This window comes from Diabrotica virgifera, chromosome 4, assembly GCF_917563875.1.
Source record: "Diabrotica virgifera virgifera chromosome 4, PGI_DIABVI_V3a".
Classification (NCBI taxonomy): domain Eukaryota; kingdom Metazoa; phylum Arthropoda; class Insecta; order Coleoptera; family Chrysomelidae; genus Diabrotica; species Diabrotica virgifera.
The window spans coordinates 80,262,677-80,285,572 of NC_065446.1; the positions used below are offsets into that span (position 1 = coordinate 80,262,677).

At 34.4% G+C, this 22,896-nt stretch overlaps 1 protein-coding gene across 1 annotated transcript in view; it reads left to right on the plus strand.

Moving 5' to 3' along the window:
• LOC114331270 (WD repeat-containing protein on Y chromosome) overlaps positions 1-22,896 on the plus strand; it is a 97,867-nt gene that overhangs the window by 12,068 nt on the left and 62,903 nt on the right. Inside the window, exons 2-4 of the mRNA XM_050649188.1 lie at positions 9,856-10,038; positions 14,410-14,771; positions 15,135-15,386. Of these exons, the coding sequence (XP_050505145.1) occupies positions 9,856-10,038; positions 14,410-14,771; positions 15,135-15,386 (797 nt within the window). The remainder of the gene's footprint in view (positions 1-9,855; positions 10,039-14,409; positions 14,772-15,134; positions 15,387-22,896) is intronic.

Below are 22,896 nucleotides of genomic sequence, written 5' to 3' on the forward strand. Positions count from 1 at the left end.
TCCGCTCTGGTTAACGAAGAAGAAGGATGGATCCTTCAGGATCTGCTTTGACGGTCGAAAACTAAACAGTATCACAACTAACAGGGATGCTTATCCTATCCCCAGAATAGATGTGATTTTGAGCAAACTTCAGAATGCCAAATACATCTCTTCTATTGATTTGTCTAAGGCCTTCCTACAGATCCCACTGAGTGAAGAGAGCAAGAAGTATACTGCTTTTGCTGTCAGTGGTAAAGGATTATTCCAGTTTGTCACCATGCCTTTCGGTCTTGTTTCTGCTCCTCAGACAATGTGTCGTCTGATGGATTTAGTCATTGGTCCACCGTTAGAGCCCTATGTTTTCTATTATTTAGACGATATTTTGGTTGTCACTCCTGATTTTTCCCTTCATATGGAAATTTTAGATAAGTTATTTTTACGTCTTAAGGAAGCTAATCTAACGGTCAATCTGGATAAATGTCAGTTTTGTCGCCCTAGTCTTAAGTTCTTGGGTTATGTTGTGGATAACCAGGGGCTGAGGACTGATCCTGAGAAAATAGTTGCTATCAAAAATTTTCCTATACCAAAGACCACCACCCAAGTCCGTAGGATATTGGGAATGTGTGGCTATTATCGGCGATTTGTACCGTCCTACTCCACTTTGTTGTCACCTCTTACTGATCTTTTGAAGAACAGGAAAAAGGGACAGACCATTACTTGGACTCCTGAGGCTGACGAAGCTTTTAGGCGCGTTAAAGATGCTTTAACGAGCGCTCCGGTTATGATGTCACCTAATTTTGATGAGCATTTTTATCTAATGACAGATTGCTCTAATACAGCTTCTGGAGGCGTATTATTTCAGTTGAAAGATGGCTCCGAACACCCCATAGCGTACACTAGTAAGAAGTTGAACAAGGCCCAGAAAAACTATTCAACTACGGAGAAAGAACTCTTAGCTATCATCCATGGGTTAGAAGCTTTTCGTTATTATCTGGAAGGTCGTAATTTCACTATAATTACTGATCATAGTTCCTTAGTATGGCTTCATAGTATGAAAAACCCTTCACAGAGGCTTTCTCGATGGATATGCAAACTGGCTGCCTATTCATATAAGATTGTCCATAGAAAGGCAAACGGGGTAGTGGTCGCAGATGCTCTTTCACGTGTCCATGATATTAATGTCCTAGATCTGTCCTCTTTAAGTCCTGATATGTGGTATCAGAATATGATTGATAGGGTCACTCAAGACCCACAAAAATATCCTGATTTTAAGGTAGAGAATAATATTCTGTACAAACACATCTTAAGTCCGATAGAGTCCTTATCCAATATGTCGGAGTGGAAAATAGTTGTACCTACGCCAAATAGGGAAAATATTCTGCATATGTTCCATGATGAAGTTACGGCGGGTCATTTTGGTTTTTATAAGACTTATCACCGTATTGCCGAATTATATTATTGGCCTGGTATGCGGAAGTCTATAAAAAGGTACATTTCTAAATGCATGGTTTGTGCTACTTGTAAACCAAGTAACCTACCACAGGCTGGACTTATGGGTTCCTTCAGGAACATAAATTTTCCTTGGCAGATGATCTCAATGGATCTCATTGGACCTTATCCTCGGAGTTACAAGGGTAATACCTATTGCCTGGTAGTTGTGGATTATTTCACTAAATTTCCTTTAGTTTGTCCCCTTCGCCAGGCCACAACTCCAGCAATTTTAAAATATTTGGAGGAACAAGTCTTTTTGGTGTATGGTGTTCCTCAAATTGTGTCATGTGACAACGGTCCTCAGTTTGTATCGAAGGCCTTTAAAGATCTTCTAGCTAAATATAAGGTTCAAAAGACCTTTTATAATGCTGCCTACCATCCACAAGCAAATCATACTGAGAGAGTAAATCGCAGTATTGTCACAGCTCTAAGGTCCTATACTTACCCTGATCACAGAGCTTGGGATCAATATATTCATTCCATAGCTCAAGCCATAAGGACTTCTGTCCATGAAGTTACCCAGTGCTCTCCAGCATATTTGAATTTTGGTAGGAATGTGGCTTTATCAGGTGATTATTTTGGTGTAATTTCAGACAATTCCGAAAATCTTCCTCAAATATCTGAGAAACTTCATCGCTTAGATGATCTCCAGACGTTACCTCATATTTTCGCAGACATTAGGAAGAAGTTAAAAACTTCTTACCTAAGGAACCAGCAGCACTATAATTTGAGGAAACGAGATCTGCGATTCTTTGTTGGTGATCGAGTCTTAAAGCGCAATTTTGTCAAATCCAATAAGGGTGATGCCATTTCTGCAAAGTTTTGCCAGAAATATGTCCCATGTACTGTCTCAAGGGTAATATCTCCTTTGATTTATGAATTAAAGGACAATTCGACTAATAAGCGAATTGGTCAATTTCATGTAAAGGATTTACTGCCTGACAACACCATGGACGATGTGGATTCTTCAACTTCATCGGAAGAAGATTAGCTTAACAGGGTTGTTTAAGCTAATATCTTCCTGTGTTTGCCTTTAATTAGTTTTATTATGGTATAGTATTTTAGTTTAAATTGTTAATCACCAGATAATGCCTGACCATAGCAATTTTTATCCTTCGGCATGGCTTGATGATTTCTCACGTATTAGTTATTAGGTACCGAATTCTTGTGTAATACCGCTTGTATGAGTTTATTATTATTTTTTTGTATTATAGATTGCATTTGAGTCATTATCGACAAATATTCTCAAATACTAATCCAGCCAGTAGTATTACCAAGTTAATAACCTCCACTTGTACTCTTAGTTTTGTACTCAACCTCTCAGAATAAAAGGGCTGTTGATTATTATATATTAAGATATTTGGATGTGTGGGCTCATACAAGTATTCTTGCTTAATATAGATGGAGCTATGTTACACTACCATATCTTAGATTATGTGTTATATCTTGGATATTTGATTACATACCTATTATTTTTTTTTATTGTTTTTATATCATGTCATTGGATTTGCCATATTGGAAAGAAGTTGTGGTTGTTAATTTGTTATTGGGTTACTTTATTGATATTTGTCACAGGTACCTTAAATACTTTATATTAATTCGGATTCTTACTTCCTCCACAGGATGATTCTGGAATGAATTTGGAATTTTGATTTATAAATGAATTCTTGAGTCCTTCATATTTCTTCTTATGAACTAGTCTGTTAATGCTCAAAGTTGGTGAATACGTGGGTTCGAAGTTCAGCAACTGATCACTGCTATCCGATTTCGTAATCCATGTCTTTCTTGTCAGAGTAGGCAGATGTTTATCCATGATAATATTTCTGGTTGGGAAATGGTGTACAACACTTCCTAACCATTCTTGTGCAATTGTTCCAAATATTCCAGGCACATTTTCACACGATAATAGGGAAGTCTAGTTTGCTTATTTTATGTCTCTTAGTTCATAGTATATAGATGCTTGACTTTCCATAGACGTAGAGTCGTAATGTTAGTGATTAACCCACTGGGACAAATTATTGATTTTCTTTTTAGTAGATTCCCTCTTCTTTCCTTAGGCATTAATTGTTGCTTAGATTCAGGAATATCTCCTGGATAATCCTATGTATGTTCACATGAATATACAGTCTTATGAAAGATTGGGAGCTCGTTCCCGTCATATTTTGTATTTACCATGGAGTCATAGAACTTATAAGTTCATCCTTTATTTTTACTATTTAGTTTCGATAGGCTCATATTACCGGATGAGGGTAGATCTAGAGCTAATTTAGTTAGTTATTTAGTATTGGATGTGAATTGGTCCATAAATCTTCCTGGTCGTTCTTCATTGGATATGCTTTTGTGAATCTGTTGTCCATTGATAGTCTGACTTTGGATTGAGTGTCTGATTCCACATTTATTTTGGTTAATGTGTTTGCATTCCTTTGGTATGTTCACTATTTATATTAGTTGGTATTGGTGAAAATTATTCTATAAATATTCCTAGTTGTTCTTCTCTGGATATGCTATTACGAATCTGGTGTCCATTGCTAGTCCAATTTAGGATTGAGTGTTTGATTCTTCACTTATTATAGTTATTGATTTCATTGGTGACTTTAGTATATGTACTTGCGTTATGGTATGAATTGGCTCTCACCTTTGCCTGGTTGTTCGTCCTTGGATATACTCCTTATAAATCTGATGTCCATGGATAGTTCAACTTTGGATTTACTGCCAATTCGACACTTATTTGTCATTATAAATTATGTCTCATCTTTAGCACTTTTACTAGGACTTCGGGTCATATTTTGCAATTTCCGTTATTTGCTGCAGTGACCATCCTACTTTCCCTTGATTATTAGTGGTGATTATTTGTAATCTTGCGAATCAACGGGGAATGATACACTAAGCACTACTACTCTAGTTTAATATTTTGAAAAAAAAAAAAAAAAAAAAATTTTTTTTAAATAAAATTTTTTTTTCTGGTGGTTGAAAGGGAATGTGACGTTCCGCCCCTTATAGAATCGATTATTGATGGGAAGATATTATTTAACTATCCAAAATATTATTTAATTATTTTCAGAATTATTTTCTTTCAATGTTTATTCAAATAGAACTTAAACCCATCTCAGAATTTTTAAATGCTTGATGACGTCACATTTAAAACGTGGCAACATTGGTTTCCCCACTTTGACAGCCAATGCTTAGTAGAGGGGTACGAAGGATTCAGCTGTGAACGTGAGCCTTGGATTGCCATTGTTTCTCGAGTGTTCGGTCTGAATCGTAGTGTGCGGGGTCATTAGACTCAATTATTCACCTCTAATTCTCAGTTCCAAATTGATTAAATATTACAATAAAAGTATAGTGAAGTTATCCAGCAGCAGTGGATTTGAAGAATTTTAGAGCATACTATATCCAATGAGTTCTACCCCGGTAAATACACATTTTATTAAGTATTTTATTCAGCCATTTTGGAAGTCCTTGACATTTGCTAACTAAGTTTCACATAGTCTATTTTCATGGTTTTTATGTTTTATTTTCATGGATCAAACTCATCTAGAGATAATTCAATATTCGTTGTTAATTTGTGCTTCCAGTTGGAAAATAGAGCTAATTTAAACTCCATTTTTTATATTCCTTTCAAGTCTACAGAACTCCTATCTTTTGAACGATGAACAAATAAGTATCCATCGCTTAGTCTTACTATATTTCATCCTTGTATAATATATCTATATACCGGTGTATATATTATAATAAAATATTCTTTCACAGTAATTATATTTTGTATTTCAATTGGAAATTACTTGTGTTATTTGACCAAGGTCATCTGATAGCAACCTGATAAAAGGTCAAGCTGTCTAGTCATTCAAGTTTTTGGACTTAATGACCTATTTCTTCTTATTCCCATAGGAATAAAAACACCTCCTCGTATCTCTTGCTTCTTTTTTTTTGACATTGGTAGATTGGTAGTAACACCACACTGTGTTTTTTTTTAGCACCTACCATGAAATCTTAAAGCCACCCTACAACAACACCAAGGCCAGACCACACAGAGAGAAACAATCAATAGGCGACCAGCCTGGATTATTTCCACATTTTCTTTTTTTGAGTACCTCCAGCTGCTTTCCAACAGTTTTGAGTACCTTCAGCTGCTTTCTACCAGTCTTCCTCTCCTGTACCTCCAGCAGGACAGCTGCTAGCGAGAGTTAGCACCCTTGGGTGCTCATTACATCAACTTCAAGATTAGGAAAGAGTGGTTTGTTTGGGAACATTTACTGTGCTCTTATTAAAGACAGACTGGTTTTGTGATATTTAGTACATTTTTTTTTATAGTTCAATTGCACACACATTTTTCCTGCTTTATATTTTTTATAGGTTTTTTTTTCTTTACAACATAATATTTAATTGATAGCGTTCCCCAACACTCTGCAATCTATAAAGGTATAAATTTCTGAGCTCAGATATTTTCCCTGATAATAGTAGTCGGTACTCTTATCTTGATTATTTTTAGGCTGTGTTCCACTTTTGTATAATTATTTAAACTCATTCCATTATTTTAGTATATGTTTAATTAAATTTTTAAAAATTAACTTCACATATTAGTCAAAATTGTAATTATTAACTTTATTTAACTCGAACTTATTAACTTTACTTAACTTTAACTTATTAACTTTATTTAACTTTAACTTTAATTTATTAAATTCATATGAACTTCTGGATTCTAATCCCTCAGATTAGTTTTTGGTTTCACTTGTTATTATTACTATTATAAACCACGAGTTAGGAAAAGGATCTGTGTATCCACTCGTAGGTTTATTTATTCAATAAGGCTTGTGCCTGTCCCACTCACAGTGAGGTATTTATATGTTATATATAGTATCAGGTAGTATTTAATTAAGGTGTACGTATTATAAACGTACAATTATTATTTGGTGAGGGTTCTACTAACCTAGTTGTAAGTTGTACTTCCTGTATTAGAGGTACCCGTAGTCAGTTTTTCTAACCTTATAAAGAGTATTCTTAGATCATAGTTGTATGATGATTTTGTAATTGACTTTCACTAGTATCACTTTTTCCTGTCATGTTAGAGTTACACACTAGTTACTTGTCCTAACTCAGAGATTGTTAAAAAGATCTAGTAGTTACATTCAATAAATATACATTTATTGTGATTTTTTTTTTCTTATTACTCCTTTATTTTTAGTAGTATATTTTATAATTTAATAATCTTTAATAACTTTTCACATACTTGTACTACAAATTTAACATACTCTATAGCAGCGTAGAATACCTGGAAGAGCGTTAACCTAGTTATCCTTCTTCTGGCGCCCAAAAATTCATTCTATTTTCAGTATATTATTATATTTACTCTATCTATTTTCTGAACATTATCTTCATATCTTCTTTTCGAGCCATCATTGTCACTTCCTTTAATCTATTGTCTGGCCAAAAATAGCCGTGCAAATTGGCCGAATCCTTCCTTGAGTGTCAAGTGGCCCTTCTCATACATATTTAGCTAGCCATTCAAGTTATATCTATCTATTAATGATTTCTCATCTCTAGTCCTGTATCAATTCGATATTCTTTGTCTTGGCATCCTTCCATACAAATACTACTACAAAGTTGTATTTTAGTTACTCCAGCTTCTTCAACGGAGAAGCCACACATTTTTGTCCTTTGGCTACATTAAGTAGATCTTCTTCTTTACTACTTCTGTTGGAGTTTACCACTCCCTTTTCATTCACTCCAACAGAAAATCATCAGCTAGTTGTTACAGAGTTTCTGGACACCCTGTATACTTCCAGGTAAACTCCATTATGATTGCGAAAACATTTAATATATATGGACAATACATCAAAATTACGTACAGTTGTATAGAGTATTGTTGATTTCTTGGTAAAAAACGCAGTCAAACTGCAAAAATGCTTGTTTTGTCTGACGAAAATCGGTCCGGGTTAGCCGGACTTCCGGGTTATCGAAGGCCGACTTATCGGGGTTCCACTGTATTTCGAATCATATTCGCATACCTGTGGTCTATTCTGCATTATGATAGTGCTTTTAAGATAGCAACTGTTTTCACTGTTTCAAATGCTTTGTGGAAGTCGACAAAGATAAGAGCAAGTGGTCTGCCATCCTGAAAGAAAAAATATTTGGAAAGCCAGGCCCAGGAAGAAGAAGAACATCTTGGTTAACAAAATTCAGAACTTAGTTCAACACAACATCTGTGCAGCTTTTCGGCACTGCTGCAGATAAGATTAAGATTTCCATGATGATCGCCATTAGTCACATTAGTCACAGATAGACACATCAAGAAGAAAACATTGTTTTTTCTTTTAATTATCCTTGTTCTTGATAATCTTTTTTTTAAGTAGGCCAAATTTTAGGCGTGGGTAGCTTCCATGACAATTTGCCGATATCGATAATGCCGATATTATTGATAATGTCGCATGTTTAATTCCATTTTGTTGTTTTTACTTTTTTTATTTCAACCGTTGTAGGAACTCTTTCTAATTAGAAGCCAGATTATTATAGCCCAGTAAATGAACGAGAAATACGGCGATACCGTGTAATTTTCAGGGGCAACTCCGAATTGCATGAAAATTTGGATTTAGGTTCTACTTACCCTCCACCTCAAAGTTGAAATTGTGCCGTTGGTTGCTTTTACTTGGGGGGTGACAATTACCCCTTCTCGGGGGTGAAAAAATATAGGTTCAAGATAAGACCGGAAATGGATAAATTGACTGATTTTAAGCATTTTTTATTCCATATAGTTTTTGTGTTAGTCAATACTTTTTGAGTTATTTGCGATTGAAAATGTTTATTTTTCGACAGAAAAACTACGTTTTTAGAGGGTTTTTCGCAAATAACTCAAAAAGTAAATATCTGATCAAAAAAATATTCTCAGCTAAAGTGTAGCTTATAAAAAATTTCAAAAAATGGTGTATCAGTAAAGTCTATCAATCGAGTAAAAACAAAGTTGTAGCTCATGAAAAATACGTTCTTATTCGCCTAATTCCAAATCGAATATTTCAAGGTGAAATCACCGAAAAATTAAGCACTTTTCGGGAAAAACCCATTTAAACTTTTTTAAAGTGTTTATAAAAAGCTTTATTTTAATTGTTCATAAAAGTTTCTAGCATTAAAAATAAGCGAGCTACGCTCAAAATAAAGTTGGCCCTCTTTTTCTTGGTAAAAAAATCATGAAAATCTCCCCGTGTTTAGCTCACCAAATGAAATTAATCGCTACCGCTTTACAAACAATTTACTTACTTATCTATCTTTTATACGATTTGTCAGTCTCGCCGGTTTAAAGTGCTTATTTTTGGAAGGGTTATAGTTGAAAAAGCTTGAACGGATCACTATCCACGAGTGTATGCAAATTTTGAACAGCCATGTCTTAACCAATTTTTGTCTCACGGAAAAACAAAATGAAACTAGCATATTTATAATAGCAAAACCTACATTTTTTACTGTTTAAGATTTTTCTTATCACTAATACTTTTTAAGTTATTTTGAAAAAAGGAATTTTTTCAAAAATTTTTAGAAATTTTTTTTTACTATAAAACCAATTTTTTTCAAAAATAAGCACTTTAAACCAATCAAACTTACAGATCATATAAACAATACACATACAGTTAAAATAAGTGGTAAAGCGGTAACGATTAATTTTATTTAGGGTGCTAAATAGAAGGAGATTTTCACGATTTTTTATACCAAAAAAAGGTCTCGTCTCGTCTCGTCTCGAAAAACTCGTTTATTTTTTGACGCTATAAATTTTTGTAAAAAACAAATATAAAGCTTTTTTTTAAATACTTTAAAAATATAAATAAACTTTTCCCCAAAATTGTTTAATTTTTCGGTCATTTCGCGTTGAATTATTCGATTTGGAATTAGACGAATAAGAACGTACTTTTCATGAGCTACAACTTTGCTTTTACTCAATTTATAGACTTTACTGACACACCGTTTTTTCGTTTTTTTATAAGCTACACTTTTGCTGAGAATATTTTTTTCGATAAAATATTTACTTTTTGAGTTATTGGCGAAAAACTGTCTGAAAACGTAGTGTTTTTGTCGAAAAATCAATATTTTCAATCGCGAATAACTCAAAAAGTATTAACTTACGTAAAAAACTTTATAGAACGAAAATTGCTTATAATCTGTCAGTTTATCCATTTCCGGGCTTATTTTAAACATGCGTTTTTCACCCCCCGAGAAGGGGTGCCTGTCACCCCCCAAGTAAAAGCAACCAACGGCACAAATTCAACTTTGAAGTGGAGTTTAAGTAGAACCTAAATCCAAATTTTCATGAAATTCGGAGTTGCCCCTGAAAATTACACTCCAAAACGGTCATTTATTGGGCTATTAATGTTATTTATTGATTATTCTAAAATATACAAATTTTAGTAATGGTTATGTTACCTGGGATGATTTCATATCCTATTTAATATTAGGATACGAACAACAAGAAGTAAGCGTTGAATACAAAACATTAGATCCTCCAATTCCAGATTCTCCGACTATGCTAAAGAGTAATCACCGCCATAATGTAAATCGTATAGCATTTTATCCCACCGTTAGACCCGACAGGTATATTTTTATTACTATTTTTGAAGTTATACTTCTTTTTTTGGGCGCATGTGCACACAGACAGTATGTATTTCGTTGCTAATCTTTCAAGATACGTATGTATCAGCGCTGTCAGCGCAAATAAGGCATATCATATCATATAAAAGGATATATTAGTGTTCTTAGTAAATGTATTATTTATTATAATTTTTGTGTCTTTGGATTTGTCTTCCTCGGGAATAAGATATTTTATAATAATAGTAAGTATATTTAAAGTATTTTTGTACACTTCACTTGGTCTATTAAATTTGCCAGTATGTATGAGAAATCTTGTAACCTGTCAAAGCAAAAGGTATATAGCTCAGTGGTAGAGCGTGTGACCGGAGATCAAGAGGTCCCGGGTTCAAATCCCGGACGATTCATATTCTTTTTTTTTTTTATATATTTTTGGTATCGTTTTAATAAAATTTTTTTAAAAGTGGTAGGTAAAGAAAGTTAGTTTAATATTTAAATAAAATACAAATAACCTGTTAAGTATATTAATTTCGTTGAAATCATAATAATAGAAGTATAACTTCTTACGTGCGTACAAAGTACACACACATTCTTTTTTTTTATGTACATTAAATAATTTTTCTTCTTTTGGTACCTATTCGTTTCGAATATTGGCGATCATTCTGTCTATAATTAAATTATTAACTGATGCTTTAAACAGATTAGTTGTTGTTGTGGAGAACCATTTCCTCAGGTTCTTTAACCATGATATTCTTCTTCTCCCAATTCCTCGCTTTCCGAATACTTTTCCTTGAAGGATTACCTTCAGTAATCTCTCTTTAGTGCCATTTCTCATTATGTGTCCGAGATATTCTAACTTTCTCCTTTCAATGGTATACATCACCTCTCTTTCTTTCCCCATTCTTCGTAATACGGTCTCGTTGATTATCTTGTCCGTCCATGATATCCTTAGGATTCGCCTGTATAGCCACATCTCGAAGTGTTCAAGTTTTTTCTCCATCGCTTCAGTGAGTGTCCAGGATTCAACTCCGTAGTATAATATTGAGAAGATAATATAACATCGTAGGAGCCTTACCTTTATCTCCAGATTAAGGTTGTGACTTTTAAAGAGTTTTGCCATGTTATTGAACGCACTTCTAGCCTTCTCTATTCTACTAGTGATGTTGATTACAGTTACTTTCGAGTATTCGTTACAAATCGTTACTTTCGTATAAAGTAATCATTTAAAGTAGATTATTTTGATTACTTTGATTACTTCTGTTACTTTTGTATTTGAATACCGGTAATCATAATCGCAATTTTCCAAGGCTTGACTAAATATTTCCTCTATATAGATTAAATAATATAGGTGAAAGTATACATTATTATCTAATGCCCCGTAGAATCTGGATCGCTTCCGTTGGTTCATCTCCAAGATTTGTTCTTATTGTGGCTGATTGGTTCCAGTATAAATTTTGTATTATACGCCTGTCTTTATCATCTATTTGGGCTTTTGTTAGAATAATTGAACAATTAATAAAAATAAAAATGTATACCATTTTTATTCAGTTGCAATGCGAAGGCAAAATAATCTTACTTTTCAATTAGAGTACGGAGTGCAATCCAGCTCTCTGAATCGCCATTTTCGATTCTTATTGGAATCTCATCGTAGAGAGCGCAGGCTTGTTCTCCATATCCTAACTGACCAGCACCGAGAGCTTTTCCCACACATTGCAACTGAAACAAATAGGGTAGGTGACTAGCGTCATCTGGCAATTGAAAGATGAAGTTTTTCAATCCTAAAAGCAAGATTAATAATATTGAAAATATTAAAAATATTACTAAAAGATTTTTAAATTGAAAAACTTATTGGTACATTTTCCTGGTGACAGCTCCAAGGCTTCTACAATTTGCAAGCCAAATGGATGCTGCAGTGAAGACAAAGGGAAGGAATTCTGCACTATGCAATTCACACCCCCGTCTGCAGCTTGGTAAAGTTCCAACGGAAAGTGCACCTAGTTACTCTACGGAGTAATACGAATATAAAATAAAAATGTATACCATTTTTATTCAGTTGCAATGCGAAGGCAAAACGTAGTGAATTGCATAGTGTAGAATTTCTTCCCTTTGTCTTCAATGTAGCATCCATTTGGCTTGCAAATTGTAGAAGCCTTGGAGGTGTCACCAGGAAAATGTACCAATAAGTTTTTCAATTTAAAAATCTTTTAGTAATATTTTTAATATTTTCAATATTATTAATGTTGCTTTTAGGATTTAAAAACTTCATCTTTCAATTGCCAGATGACGCTAGTTACCTACCCTATTTGTTTCAGTTGCAATGTGTGGGAAAAACTCTCGGTGCTGGTCAGTTAGGATATGGAGAACAAGCCTGCGCTCTCTCCGATGAGATTCCAATAAGAATCGAAAATCGCGATTCAGAGAGCTGGATTGCACTCCGTATTCTAATTGAAAAGTAAGATTGTTTTGCCTTCGCATTGCAACTGAATAAAAATGGTATACATTTTTATTTTATATTCGTATTACTCCGTAGAGTAACTAGGTGCATTTTCCGTTGGAACTTTACCAAGCTGCAGACGGGGATGTGAATTGCATAGTGTAGAATTCCTTCCCTTTGTCTTCACTGCAGCATCCATTTGGCTTGCAAACTTTAGAAGCCTTGGATGTGTCACCAGAAAAATGTACCAATAAGTTTTTCAATTTAAAAATCTTTTAGTAATATTTTTAATATTTTCAATATTATTGATGTTGCTTTTAGGATTAAAAAGCTTCATCTTTTATTTAATAAAAACTTAAGCCGTCCTCTTGTACCTTACGGTGTCGAGGTAAGTGGAGAAATCAGACGTCTCCATGCCTTTCGGTCAGTAGCTAGTCTTTCTGCTTCTCTCCATCCAATATTTCTTTTTACGCAAGCCTTTCCAATATTTGCGTTCCACGTTCTTGCTGGCCTGCCTCTTCGTTGTTTGTTGTCGGATGCCGTTTTCAATACCCTCTTTACAGTTCTACCTTCACTCATTTTCGTCATATGTCCGAACTACGATAACTGTTTCGTTTCAAGTTTGTCTAATGTCCTTCCAATACCGCACCTTTCACGTATGTCTTCATTTCTTATACGATCACGTAAATATACCGCACGTAAATATCGCATTTCGCATACTTGAATTTTACTACGGATGTTGTTGTTCACTGTCCACGTTTCACTACCGTAGAGTAGCATCGGCTCGTATACAGTTTGAAATTCTTTCATTTTTGTTTTCAGGCTTTAATTAATAATAATAGAATTATTCTTTGTTTTCTCTCTTCCAAATATTTTAAACCTTCACAAATGTTAATTATTGTTTGGAACGAACGTTTTCGGTCTTATCACTCCATATTCAGTGAATATTGAAGTACTTGCGCTAATAACCGTAAATCCAAACATTGATTGGGTTTAAATTAAATGAAGACTACATACTGAAAAGTATTCAATTAAACGACATAAAGTCGATGAATATGGATATAACTATCTAGGTACAATGTATGTCTCTAATCGAAAAAGAAATTACATCAGTCTTGATCTGCAAAGCCTGCCAACTCTGATGATAGAGATATTAATATTATTTAAAATTTAAAAAATACTGAAAACAAACTGTGAAGTGGCTGAAGGACTTCGGTCGATAGCCTTTTGGTATATTGTATCAATAAAGTATAATTCTCTCTCTCTTTCTCTCTCTCCCTCTCTCTCTCTCTCTCTCTCGCTCTCTCTCTCTCTCTCTCTCTCTCTCTCTCTCTCTCTCTCTCTCTCTCTCTCTCTCTCTCTCTCTCTCTCTCAAACTGTGAAGGCTTATATTAGTCTACAGTACCGCCTACTGTACCACTGCAACACGAAGTTGTTGGCTGTCTTTCGCCCATAGACATAGTAACTGTAGACAAGGCATACTATACTGAGCAAAAAACCGCAACGCGGAAACAGTCGATCGGTGGTCTATCTATCTCTTTTAACCAAGCGATCCCGAGCATGTGACTGACAAAGATGGCTAGATCACTCAATCCTTAATATTGACGTTACACCTCGATACACAGATCGGCCCATACCTAGCCTAATCTACAGGTTATTACATCTATGCTTTCGCCACTTTCTGCCACCCTCAAGAACTTGCCCAAAGATTTGCTAATCAATGCAGCATAGTCTATCCTTTCCATCAGTTCCCTATTAGCAAAAATTGGGCAAGAAGGTATAATAGTGCAACCTTTAGAAATCATTCCTTGTATCGGCATCATTTGTTACCGGAACCTGATGATGCCGTGCAAATTATAGACAGCGAAACCGGTCGTCGCAGTAATACAATAAATGATTGTGAGTACGTCTCTCTTTTATTTTCATAAATAATTATCTTTTAGATCTAGCACGTGGAATGACGGAAGCATTGTAACATGCAGCCCTGACGGTGTTATAAACTACTGGTCACTGGATATGCAAGTGGAACGAACCGCCCAATCGACTTGTCCGTACCTAAAAGTTCAGGGTACTATGGTAACCGATATGGCTGTTCTTCCAGATGTGAGTGTCATCTGCACTTCTAGCAGCGAAAGGGATTTAAGGTTTTATGACACATCGGCAAGAAAGTTTGAGTTAAGAGTAATGATCGTATCATTTCCCCATGCTATTACTACTATGTACTACACGTTTGATAAAGATATATCAGTACCATCAAAGCTTATTTGTGGAGATACCTCTGGAAGTATTAGAGTGATTTTAATCGGTAATGTCTATTTGAACTATTTTCTTTCATTATACATACATACCAACGGCGTAACCAGGATGATCCTAAGAGGAGGATTAAAACTACTGTATCGTTTCTGGCGGGTATGGAATTCCGCCAATTTAAGCTTAAAGTACATCCCAATAGGGGGTTATAACCCCCAAACCCTTCCTCCTGGTTACGTCACTGATACATACAACACAATTGTCAATAAAAAAATAATGTGTAAATAATTATACGAAAAGCAAATGCACACCTCTTCCACCTGCCATTCTGTGATACATGTTTCGCCATTATTAGCTCATCAGACAGAACTTACAGACAGAACTATAAAGGGGTATATTTAAAAATGAAGTTTTTTAGATACCGAAGCTAGAGGTCCTTTCAAAAGTCAACCAGGTATTCTGTTACGAGAAGCACGATACGAAAGATTTTTGAAAGGAGCTATACCTCATATGAGAAGTACGGAATTTAACAGCATCCATACTGATTTCGTAAGGCAAGTTTGTTATTATTCCAGTTTACATAGTATTGTATCGTGTGCTCAATGCTACAAAGGTCTTCAAATAACAGATATAACCGATGCAAGTAAATTTTACTGTTTTAAAATATTCGGTGAGTTTTATTATAATTTATAAATATGTTTTTATTGCTTAAAATATATTTACTATTTATTTTGCTTTTTCTATATATTTATACTACACACTTCCCTTTCCTACAAGGCCAGAAATGTTACAATTCAATCATTAATAGCGAATAGGTATACTTACTTATTATACTTATCCTCATAATCTTTATTTTCTTTTTCATTATATTCCTCATCTCTTTTGCCTTTTCTTTGATTTTCGTATTCATTTCTCCGCTCATTAGCACCAAATAACCTTATCTTTGACTGCAAAGAAACTGAAAATGTATTGTTCCAAATTTTTTAGTATTTTATCTTCTTCTTGCGTTGCTGACTCCTTCTTTAGTGGAGGTTAGCGACTACACCGGCAATATGTCTCTATCCAATGCGGCTTTAAACAAGGATGTTGAATCAAGGTTTCTGATATTTTTAAACCATTAAATCTGGCGCCTACCGGGACCCCGTTTTCCCTCATTCTTCCCCTGGATGATTAGTTTTGCGAGGGAGTACTTTTCGTTTCTCACTATGTGTCCCAGATATAATAGCTAACTTTTTTAACTTTGATTGTCCAAGATATTTTCAAGATCGTTCTGTAAAGTCAGAGTTCAAAGGCTTCTAAAGGTACGATTCCGAAAGTAGCTGCAGACTGCAGACCGCAAGCCGCAGACTTTAGCGACAGTGTCGTCTGCGGTCAGACCAATTCCGAGCAGAACTGCATCAACTGCACTGCATCTACATCTACGTAACAGCGACAACAGCATTGCACGATGGGAATTTATAATAGTATAATATTAAAGTCGTATAAGTCATAAGTAGGATGTCAAACGCAATGAACAACGATGAGTTAATGTTATACCTTTTGATGGACGAAGAAGATGACGACGATCTTTTACTTTTGCATTATAAAGAAAAAGGAAGTCAACTAGGTCTCTATTTAAAAATAGACAATTTGAAGAAAGCTTGCGTCGTAAATAACTGAATGTTTTGCTACAAAACTAATTAATTGCTTTTCTCCTTCATTTGAAATACTCATTTTCAAAAGAAATTCAATTCTTTTCACTTTTCAGTCAATTTGGAAACAGCAAAAATGTGTGTTATCTGTCTGCGGTCGGCGACACTACATTGGTTCTGATGCAGTACTGCGGTCTGCGGTGGCGACGTTCTGCGTGCGGCGGCGACAGTGCCGCTCTATTCGACATACAGCTCATAAGAAACCATATCAACCAGTAGGTCTGTCGCTGCGGTCTGCGGTTTGCGGTCTTGTTCGGAATCGTCCCTTAAGGTACGATTCTGAAAGTGGCTGCAGACTGCAGACCGCAAGCCGCAGACTGCAGCGACAGTGTCGTCTGCGGTCAGACCAATTCCGAGCAGAACTGAACTGCATCTACATAATAGCGACCACAGCATTGCACGATGGGAATTTATAATAGTATAATATTAAAAGTCGTATAAGTAGGATGTCAGACTCAATGAACAACGATGAATTAATGTTATATCTTTTGATGAAAGAAGAAGATGACGACGATCTTTTACTTTTGCATTATAAAATAAAAAGGAAGTCAACTAGGTCTCTATTTAAAAATAGACAATTTGAAGGAAGTTTGCGTCGTAAATAACTGAATATTTTGCTACACAATTAATTAATTGCTCTTCTTATTCATTTGAAATACTCATTTTCAAAAGAAATTCAATTCTTTTTTACTTTTCAGTCAATTTGGAAACAGCAAAAATACGTGTTGTCGCTCTGCGGTCGGCGACACTACTGGTTCTGGTGCAGTACTGCGGTCTGCGGTGGCGACGTTCTGCATGCGGCGGCAACAGTGCCGCTCTACTCGACATACAGCTCATAAGAAACCATATGAACTAGTAGGTCTGTCGCTGCGGTCTGCGGTATGCGGTTTGCAGTTTGCGGTTTGCATTCTTGTTCGGAATCGTCCCTTTAACTTGTTCATCAGCGTTATCTTGAGCGTCCAGGTCGTCCAGGCCTCCGTTCCATATTGACCATAGATAGTAATGCAGAAAGCGACATCTAAGACTGATATTAATGCTACTGTTACCGAAAACATGAAGCTACAATTATTATGGGAGACTTTAAGTCAAAAGTTGGCGCCGAAATCACACAAGATATAACCGGAAAGTATGGACTTGGAGAAAGGAACGAAAGAGGGCAAAGAGTAATACAGTTCTGCCAGAAGAGAAATGCATTATAGCAAATACTTTGTTTCAGCAACCTAAAAGACGACTACATACCTGGAAATCTCCAGCTGATCAAGAGGGAAAGATAGTCAGAAATTAAATTGACTACATTATCATTAATAGAAGGTTTAGAAACAGTATTACATCTGAAAAAACATACCCAAGTGCAGACGCAGCAACTAACCATAATCTGCTCTGTGCTGGATTCAAACTAAAACTAAAAAGAATAAAAGCCCCCACAACGCAGAAGAAACCTACTACTCGACTCCTAAGAAATGCCGTAATAGCAGATGAGTTCGGAAATAAGATAAATCGTGAGATTAAAAAACATTTAGAAAGATCTGAACAAGAAAATATCGGTCAAAATCTAGATATCATGAATTCCACCATGGTCACATTAGCAAACAAAGTTTTGAAACCAGAAATAGACCCAATAAAGAAAAAGGATTGGATAACCGATAAAATACTAGACCTTATTCAACAAAGAAGAAATTGGAAAAACAAAGACGAGATTCGATATAGAGAGATATATCGACATATAAGATACGAGGTTAAGCGAGCAAAAGAGGACTGGATGGGACAAAGATGTCGTGAAATGGAAGAACTACAAAGAAAACATGACGAGTTTAATATACATAAAAAGCTTAAAGAAATTACCTACACTCGGAGAAAAAGATCTCCTCACTTTATGAGAAACTCCAACGGTAAAATAATTCTCGACTTGGATGAAAAAAAGGAAGAATGGACTAACTATATAAAAGAGCTCTTAATGGATACGAGGCCACCACTTAACACCACAAAGTATACGAATACTGGTCCTAGTATTTTAAAAGCGGAAGTAGAGAAAGCCATCAAACAGAGCAAAAATGGGAAATCTCCAGGCCCTGACCAAATACCATCAGACTGGCTCAAACTTCTGGATGACGACAATGTCTCACAACTAACAAACATTTTATAACCATATATACGAGACTGGAATGATGCCACAGATATGGTTAGAGTCTACATTTATTCCACTCCCAAAAAAACCTAATACATCATCATGTAAAGACTTTAGACTGATTAGTCTCATGAGCCACTCTCTCAAGCTACTTCTTAAGATAATTCTTAATAGAATAAAGCAGAAATGTGAAAAGACAATGGGAAACAAACGATTCGGTTTCAGAGAAAGATAAGGAACAAGGGAAGCTTTGTTCTCAATGTTAACATTACTTCAATGATCATGGGAAGTACAGAAACCAATTTACGTCTGCTTTATAGATTTTGAGAAGGCGTTTAATAGAGTTCAACATGATGGGTTGTTTGAATATCTAGAAATGATTGGAATAGATGATAAAGATCTGAGACTGTTACAACATCTATATTGGAATCAAGAAGCTTCTATTCTGGTAGACGGCAAAGAAACAGACAAAATTTGCATTCAAAGAGGTGTCAGACAGGGTTGTGTGTTATCCCCAACTTCGTTTAACGTATACTCAGAAATAATTTTTAATGAAGCCTTTGAAGGACAATCTGGAGTTCGAATCGGGGGAGAAACTATTAACAACATCAGATATGCAGACGACACCGCGATCATGGCTGAAAATATCGAAGATCTTCAATTCCTTATAGATCGAATCACTAGAGAATGCTCCAATAACGGACTTAACATAAATGCAACAAAGACAAAGTTACTTGTGGTTAGTAAACAAGACGTTGGCCCTATGCAACTAATTGTCAGTGATGAACCAATAACAAAAGTTAACCATTTTAAATACCTAGGATGTTGGATAAACGAGACACTAAATCCGGATGAAGAAATTAAAACTCGTATAGAAATTGCAAGAGGAGCATTTATGAAACTTAGATCTATTCTGAGAGCAACTCTCAACTGAACTTACAACTAAGAATCAAGTTCCTAAAATGTTATGTGTATCCTGTATTACTATATGGATGTGAAACCTGGATCATGAAGGTTAACATGATGAACAAATTAGAAGCTTTTGAGATTGGTCGTATCGTAGAATGCTCAGAATATCTTGGGTTCAACGCATTTCAAACAGAGAAGTCTTAAACAGAGTAGGTCAAGGCGAAGGTGATTTAACCAAGATGATAAAAAAGAGAAAACTTGAATATCTGGGTCATATAATAAGAGGTAGCAGATAGAGGATGCTGCAGTTAATACTCAATGGAAAGATCGACGGAAAAAGAGGAATTGGTCGGAAGTAATATTCGTGGCTCCGAAACCTTCGTCAATGGACTGGCTTATCAGCAGATCAATTGTTACATGCCGCACAAGATCGAGAACGATATCGGCAAATTGTTATGGAAGCTACCCACGCCTAAGAATTTGGGTACGGTACTTAAAGAAGAAGTTACAAAATAAGCTTTTCATTTTGATAAAGCCTTGTCGGCCTATCTCTGTTCTTGCTCTTACTTATTGTTTATAATCAAGTTAATTGCTGAATTAAAAATGAATAAACATTTTCAATATTGTTGCAACCCTAACCTGCAGTCGTATTGTATTTTTAGTTCAATCAGAGAGTACAGCAAGTAACTCTGCCGGTTTCGGGGCTTCATAGCCCCTCATCAGGATATACATAATATGCTCTTCTCTCTGAATGAACAAGGGCAATACAACGAGAGCAGTCAGGGATTGCAACTATCGAAATGGCAGGGATGTCCTAGCGACATCTGCTAGAAAAAAGTGTTTCATCTAATAGCACATAAAATTATACCATTTTATATCCTACCAGATTAAAAACAATGGAAAACCTTCTCTGGTTACACCATCCGAGGCTTCTAAAAATGCAAGCCATGCGGATTCTGAGAACTATAGGAAGATCAGATAATTTTACAATTTATAATTCACATCCCATCTGCTCAGACGGTAAATTTCCAGCGAGAATGGTTCCCTTATACTCTGGGCTAATTAGCAAAATTCATGGAAAAGTTATTTACCAGCAATTTTATTGCTGGAATCGAATTATAAGATCCTATATATTAATAATATAGGTATGCAAAGTCCGCAGATAGTGTGCTACTTTTTTTATAAACAAAATGGCGTCGACAAATCGTATTTTTTTCAATAATTGCTCTATAACTTCGAAGATTTAAACTTTACAACAAAAACACCCAAATAAAAATTCACCCAATTAAATTCTGCATAGAGATATGTTTTTCACGATTTGCTCCGACGAAAATTTTTCTCGGAAAATGCGGGTTTTCCTAACAAAAACTCTAATTTTCAAATAAAGTTTTAGGTAAGTAATTATTAATCAATAATTAAATAACTTAGTGACATCAAATCTTTCTTGGTATAGATTGTAATTCCAGAAGCTGGTGAAAATTAAACGAATATTTTAGCAACAATTCAATTGTTAATTAACAATTTACGATCGCAATTATAACCAAAATAATCATGATACATTGATCAAACTTTTAAAAATTATAAAGTTGAGATGCTTATTTAATATTTTATCGACAAAATATAAATTTTTCTTTTTTTTGCATAATCTTTAAATTTTGAAAAAAAAAATAGTTATAATACGCTGGTCTAATTAGTAAAGTACAAAGAAAGGTTATTTACCAGCAATTTTATTGCTGGAATCAAATTATAAGATCCTATTTATTATTAATATAGGTATGCGAAGTCCGCAGATAGTGTGCTACTTTTTTTATAAACAAAATGGCGCCGACAAATTGTACTTTTTTCAATTATTGCTCTATAACTCCGAAGATTTTAACTTTACACCAAAAACACTCAAATAAAAATTCACCCCAATTTAATTCTACATAGAGGCATGTTTTTCCCGATTTGCTCCGACGAAAATTTTCCTCGGAAAATGTGGGTTTTCCCAACAAAATCTCGAATTTTCAAATAATTTTTTTGGGCCAGTAATTATTTATGAATAATTATATAGCTTGGTGAAATAAAAGCTTTCTTGGTATAGATTATAAATTCAGAAGCCGGTGAAAATGAAACGAATACTTTAGCAACAATTCAATTGTTAATTAACAATTTACAGTCGCAAGAACAACCAAAATAATCATGAGACATTGATCAAACTTAAAAAGATTATAAAGGTGTGATGCCTATTTAATATTTTGTCGACAAAATATAATTTTTTCATTTTTTTGCATAATCTTTAAATGTTTAAAAAAAATTGTTATAAACAAATTAACATTTCTCAGAAATTGTTTATTATATTCTAATTTTAAAAAATACTTAAAATGCGTATTTCATAGGTCTTGAAAATGAAAGCTTTAAAAAAAATTTCCAACCATTTGCAAAAAAGTTATGAAACAGCAAAGTAAATATACGAAATCTCCGTTGTTTATAATTTGTTTTAATTGTTTCAAAGCTTAAAAGTGAGTCTATGGTACAATCTAATTACTCACAAAGAATGTCAAAAATTAGTGCAATGGTTATATTTTAATCAAAGATTAAAAATACTTTTTTTGTAATTTTTAGCGCAAAGGTAGGCCTGATACAGAGTCGGAGCTAAAATGTTCACTCGAAGCGACTGACACGCAGCATATACATTATTTATTAAAAGTGTACGTCGCGCGGCTGATCGTCCCTCGGAGTGAATATTTTAGCTACAGTACTGTATTACTCTACTTTCGCGCGTGTAAATTACAAAAAAATATATTTATAATCATTAATTAAAATATAACCATTAAACTGATAATCGTTATTTTTTGTAAATAATTAGCTTGTACTTTAAACACACTTCTACGCTTTGAAAGAATTAAAAAAAATTATAAACACCATAGTAATCGTATGTTTACTTTGCTGTTTCATAACTTTTTTGCAAATGGTTGCAAAAAAGTTTTAAAGCATTCATTTTCAAGATATTTGAAATGCGCATTTTAGTTATTTTTTAAAATTTTAATAAAATAAAAACTTTTTGAGAAACGTTAATTTGTTTATAACTATTTTTTTTAAACATTTAAAGATTATGCAAAAAAATAAAAAAATTATATTTCGTCGACAAAATATTAAATAGGCATCTCATATTTATAAGATTTCAAAGTTTGATCAGTGTATCATAATTATTTTGGTTATTATTGCGACCGTAAATTATTAATTAACAATTGAATTGTTGCTAAAATATTCGTTTAATTTTCACCAGCTTCTGGAACTATAATCTAAACCAAGAAGGGTTTTAAGTCACCAAATTATTTAATTATTGGTAGATAATTACTTATCTAAAACTTTATTTAAAAATTAAAGATTTTGTTGGGAAAACCCGCATTTTCCGAGGAAAATTTTCGTCGGAGCAGATCAGAAAAACACATCTCTATGCAGAATTTAATCGC